The sequence below is a fragment of the Rhincodon typus genome, chromosome 1 (genome assembly GCF_021869965.1).
Source record: "Rhincodon typus isolate 14 chromosome 1, sRhiTyp1.1, whole genome shotgun sequence".
NCBI lineage: Eukaryota > Metazoa > Chordata > Chondrichthyes > Orectolobiformes > Rhincodontidae > Rhincodon > Rhincodon typus.
This window is the reverse complement of record NC_063332.1, coordinates 114,423,577-114,428,788: the sequence shown is the minus strand read 5'-3', so window position 1 is coordinate 114,428,788 and position 5,212 is coordinate 114,423,577. Positions and strand designations below refer to the sequence as shown.

General features: G+C 45.3%; 1 protein-coding gene across 2 annotated transcripts in view; it reads left to right on the top strand.

The window, feature by feature from the left end:
- LOC109912015 (bifunctional heparan sulfate N-deacetylase/N-sulfotransferase 4-like) overlaps positions 1-5,212 on the top strand; it is a 149,745-nt gene that overhangs the window by 111,737 nt on the left and 32,796 nt on the right. For both annotated transcript variants that reach the window (XM_048598798.1, XM_048598789.1), the window contains one exon: positions 3,748-3,902. In XM_048598798.1, the coding sequence (XP_048454755.1) occupies positions 3,748-3,902 (155 nt within the window). The remainder of the gene's footprint in view (positions 1-3,747; positions 3,903-5,212) is intronic.

Sequence of the window (5,212 nt, the reverse complement as noted above, 5' to 3'; positions counted from 1 at the left end):
AGTTGTTTATTGCGAACCGAGCGTAGGTGTTCTGCAAAGCGGTCCCCAAGCCTCTGCTTGGTTTCCCCAATGTAGAGGAGGCCATAACGGGTACAGCGGATGCAGTATGCCACATTAGCAGATGTGCAGGTGAACATCTGCTTGATGTGGAAAGTCTTCTTGGGGCCTGGGATGGGGGTGAGGGAGGAGGTGTGGGGGCAGGTGTAACACTTCCTGCGGTTGCAGGGAAAAGTGCCGGATGTGGTGGGGCTGGAGGGGAGTGTAGAGCGGACAAGGGAGTCACGAAGAGAGTGGTCCCTCCGGAAGGCAGATAAGGGTGGGGAGGGAAAAATGTCTTTGGTGATGGGGTCGGATTGCAAATGGCGGAAGTGTCGGAGGATGATGTGTTGGATCCGGAGGTTGGTGGGGTGGTACGTGAGGATGAGGGGGACTCTTTTTTTGGTTGTTATTGCGTGGACGGGTTGTGAGGGATGAGTTGCGAGAAATGCGGGAGACACGGTGGAGGGCGTTCTCGACCACTGTGGAGGGGAAGTTGCGGTCCTTGAAAAACGAGAACGTCTGAGATGTACGGGAGTGGAATGCCTCATCCTGGGAGCAGATGCGGCGGAGGCGAAGGAATTGGGAGTAGGGGATGGCATTTTTGCAGGAAGGTGGGTGGGAGGAGGTGTATTCTAGGTAGCTGTGGGAGTTGGTGGGCTTGAAATGGATATCGGTTTCTGGGTGGTTGCCCGAGATGGAGACAGAGAGGTCCAGGAAGGTGAGAGAGGTATTAGAGATGGTCCAGGTGAACTTAAGCTTGGGAAGCTGTTGGTGAAGTGGATGAACTGTTCAAGCTCCTAGTGGGAGCACGAGGCGGCGCCGATACAGTCATCAATGTAACGGAGGACGAGGTGGGGTTTAGGGCCAGTGTAGGTACGGAAGAGGGATTGTTCCACATAACCTACAAAGAGGCAGGCATAGCTTGGGCCCATGCAGGTACCCATGGCCACCCCCTTTGTCTGTAGGAAGTGGGGGGAATTGAAAGAGAAATTGTTGAGGGTGAGGACGAGTTCGGCTAAGCGGATGAGGGTGTCAGTGGAGGGGGACTGGTCGGGCCTGCGGGGCAGGAAGAAGTGGAGGGCCTTTAGGCCATCTGTATGGGGAATGCAGGTGTATAGGAACTGGACATCCATGGTAAAGATGAGGTGTTGGGGACCGGAGAATTGAAAGTTCTGGAGGAGGTGGAGGGCGTGGGTGGTGTTACAGATGTAGGTAGGGAGTTCCTGGACCAAGGGGGAGAAAATGGAGTCGAGATAGTTGGAGATAAGTTTGGTGGGGCAGGAGCAGGCGGAGACAATGGGTCGACCAGGTCATTCAGGTTTGTGGATTTTGGGAAGGAGATAGAAGTGGGCGGTGCGGGGTTGGGGAACGATGAGGTTGGAGGCCATGGGTGGGAGGTCACCTGACATGATGAGGTTGTGGATGGTTTGGGAGATGATGGTTTGGTGCTCGGGGTGGGGTCATGATCAAGGGGGCGGTAGGAGGAGGTGTCGGAGAGTTGGTGTCTGGCCTCGGCGATGTAGAGGTCAGTGCGCCATACTACAACTGCGCCTCCCTTATCCGCGGGTTTTATGGTGAGGTTGGGATTGGAGCGGAGGGCTGCACATTCTACGGGGGAGAGGTTGGAGTGGGTGAGAGGGGTGGAGAGGTTTAACTCTGCACAGTCACTGGACTTCAAGTAATTCACACTGTGCTTTGAGATGCTATAAAATATAAATGTAAATCTTTATGAAATAAAACCTCCCCCTCTTTTCTGACCCTCTCCTCCCTCTTTGCAAACTCATTTATCTGGGACATCTGACCTTGACACTGTCACTTCCCTCACCCTTTCTCTAGCTCCACTATGTCAGGCTTCAGAGCTCCTGCTTCTCTCAGCCTGTCTATCTCTAGCCTGTCCTCTCCTTGCTCCAGCCTCGCTTTGGCAGCACTTGGTGTGGTCTCATACACTGGCCTCCTTATATTTGGTCCTCTTGCCTCCAGCCTTATCGTAGCAGCATGATATCATCTATCACAGATCACCTTGGAAGGATAAGGAATCTCAAAACTTTGAGCAAAGCTGAAGTTAGTTCTTCAACACTGCTACTATGCAATAGTAATTCGAGTGATGTTCACCACTAATGGGATGCTGCCACCAAGTCAAAAATACTTTCTGGCTATTACATAAATGTATAACATTTTGTACAAATTCCAGTGCCAGTGATAGGCGTGTAATGGTCCATTTCTGAAGAAGGGTCTCGGCCCGAAACTTCCGCCTTTCTGCTCCTCTGATGCTGCTTGGCCTGCTGTGTTCACCCAGCTCTACACCTTATTACCTTCTGACCATACTTAACCAGCTTATGCTTGCAAAACTCAGAGCAGTGTCCAACATTAGATGTGATTCCTTAGTAGGACAAAATTTGCTGGGTATTCCTGAGTCTGCAAAGAATTTTGTTGGCAACAAATTTAGGATTGTCAGTTGAATTTGAAATTTGGTACAGTTGCATACACAGGGCAGTTCTGTATACTAATGCTTAGGGCCCTGTTATTTGCAGACATAAAGAGCATATACATGCACTGTGCCTGTTTTAACTCAACAAATAGGTGACAGCTATTTACTGGATTGAAGTAAACATGCCTGCCTTAAATTTAAATAAAGCCTGGCTGTAAACTGTAAGTCATCACTAGTTGGTATATTCTCCATGGCAACCCCATCACTAATCAGAGTCCATTTGCCAACCAATCAGCACTCTTCTCTCGTGCTGTAGCAATGTTGGTTTTTCTTTTGAATTGGTGTTCTTGTGTTAAGTGCAAGATAAAAAGATTCGACAAAATGCGTTTTTTTTCTGACAACGCTCACATCTCAGTTTATGTGGTATATAGATATATATATGTTAAATGACAGTAACTCAGGATTTAAGGGAAGCCAGATAAAATAAGCAACACCAAAGGAGAGCTAAAGTGTGCCAGCAGGATGCATTCACTGAGATGAAAGTACCTAGGTCTTTCTCATGAGCTGTCTAGGTTTGGCTAGGTAAATAGCCCACAGTAAAATGAGGTTGACTGCTGAATAGAAAATAATCACATCTCTGAGATTTTACATTGCTAATTCATTTCAGAAAGTCATATGGAGGAGTTTTACCAAATTAGGAGGTCCCCAATTTACAAACTTGCAAATGCTCATACTTAAGAGCAAAGTCCTATATTGGGATTTAATTTTAAAGATTTAGCATGCAAACATTTCCAGCATTGGGAAACAGCTTCTTTACATTATCCTGCATTATGTTCCAACTTGTGTTCAAAATTGACTTGTGAATGGACTTCAGAACAAAATCCCGTTTGCTACCCAGAGACTGTTTGTATACACCAATTCCATATTTACCACTGGGCAGCTGTTAGGGCACTGTTTTTTTGAGACACACTGAATTCCCCAGTTATGTGGCATCATAATTCAAATATACATTCTCATTTTGCATCAACTAAATATTAATGTCCAAAATATGCAGGTCATTTGTGTCTCATAGACTCTTTCACGTGCATCTATGTTAACTCAGAGCTCTCACCATACTTCTGCTTTACCTGTCCAGTGCCCCTGCTGTAGTGCAACCTTAACACTGCAAAAGAGTATCTTATACTTTATTTCCTCTTAATTCCAGAAACTGTTTAGGTCTAATTATCATGACCTATAGTTTGTACTGTTTTACAAAACTGACGCAAGTGTTATCATTTCAGGGACATTTGCAGAGGATGAAGGAGATGATCTGCTGCTAAAGTATGTGAATGAATTCTGGTGGTTTCCTCACATGTGGAGTCACATGCAACCTCATCTCTTCCACAATGAATCAGTGCTGGCTGAGCAAATGATTCTCAACAAGGAGTTTGCATTAGTGAGTATCGGTTGGTTTGTGAATATAAGCATGAGTTACAACTCATAATCAATACAGATGTCTGGCCAGTGGTTAAGTTGATGTAGTTATCAGATGGCCTCATTATGAATGGTTGAGTGAGATCTAAGACTCACTATTGGAAACAGATCAGTAAAAGGTCTGTTTATATGGATTGAAGGAATATGAGAGATTCAACTGAGTAACTTTTTTGAGATTATAATAAGTAATTTTCTCTTTCCTTTGGTTTTTCAAAGCCTGTTTGTTTATTTAAACATTACTAATCGGTACAATCTGGAGTAAAGCTTCTATAATTGATGCCAAATAACTCTGTCTTATTCAAACTATAATAGTTTTAGTAAGAACCGCAGTTGCCTTTTCTAAGATGATGATATTTTTCATAAACATGTCAAAGACTTCCCATGATTATTATTGATTGTGCACTTACTGCATATAGGTAAGTAGAACATGTGCAGGATGCAAGGGTGCTAGAAGGGGACTGACGGTAATGCAATGTGCATGGGTAGATCATGGAAGAAGCCTGGGTTATAATGGGACATGGAGGAAGCATGGCGAATGTAAGGGACAATGGAGGGAACATGGGATGATGGAGGTTTCATGGGATAAGTAGGTCTGCACTAGGGCAAGAGTGTCTAATAACCTTTAAGACTCCTAGGTTGAAGTCCCAGACAACTGTGCCTCTGTATCTCTCACTGTTCTTCACCATGCCCTTAGTTCCAGAGAAGAGCATAGCACAGGAATGGACTTTTCAGACCACCAAGACTGTGCCAACACATGACGCCTTTTTAGACTAAAAACATTCTGCCTTAATGCTGTCTGTATCCCTCTTTTCCCTGCCTATTCATATATCTGTCAAGATGCCTCTTAAACTTTGCTATTGTATCTGATTCCACCATCTCCAGTGGCAGTGCATTTCAGGTGCTTACCACCTTATGTGTAAAAAAAAAACCTGCCTGTCACATCTCCTTTAAACTTACTCCCTAATAATTGACATTTCTACCCTGGGACAAAGACTCTGACTATCCTTTCTATCCATGCCTCTCATAATTTTGTAAACTTCTTTCAGGTCACCCCTCATCCTTCGACGTTCAAGTGAAAACAAACCATGTTCGTCCTAGCGATAGTAGGAACTGCAGATGCTGGAGAATCTGAGATAGCAAGGTGTAGAGCTGGATGAACACAGCAGGCCAAGCAGCATCAGAGGAGCAGGGTTTTCTGAAGAAGGGTTTAGGCCTGAAACGTCAACCTTCCTGCTCCTCTGATGCTGCTTGGCCTGCTGTGTTCATCCAGCT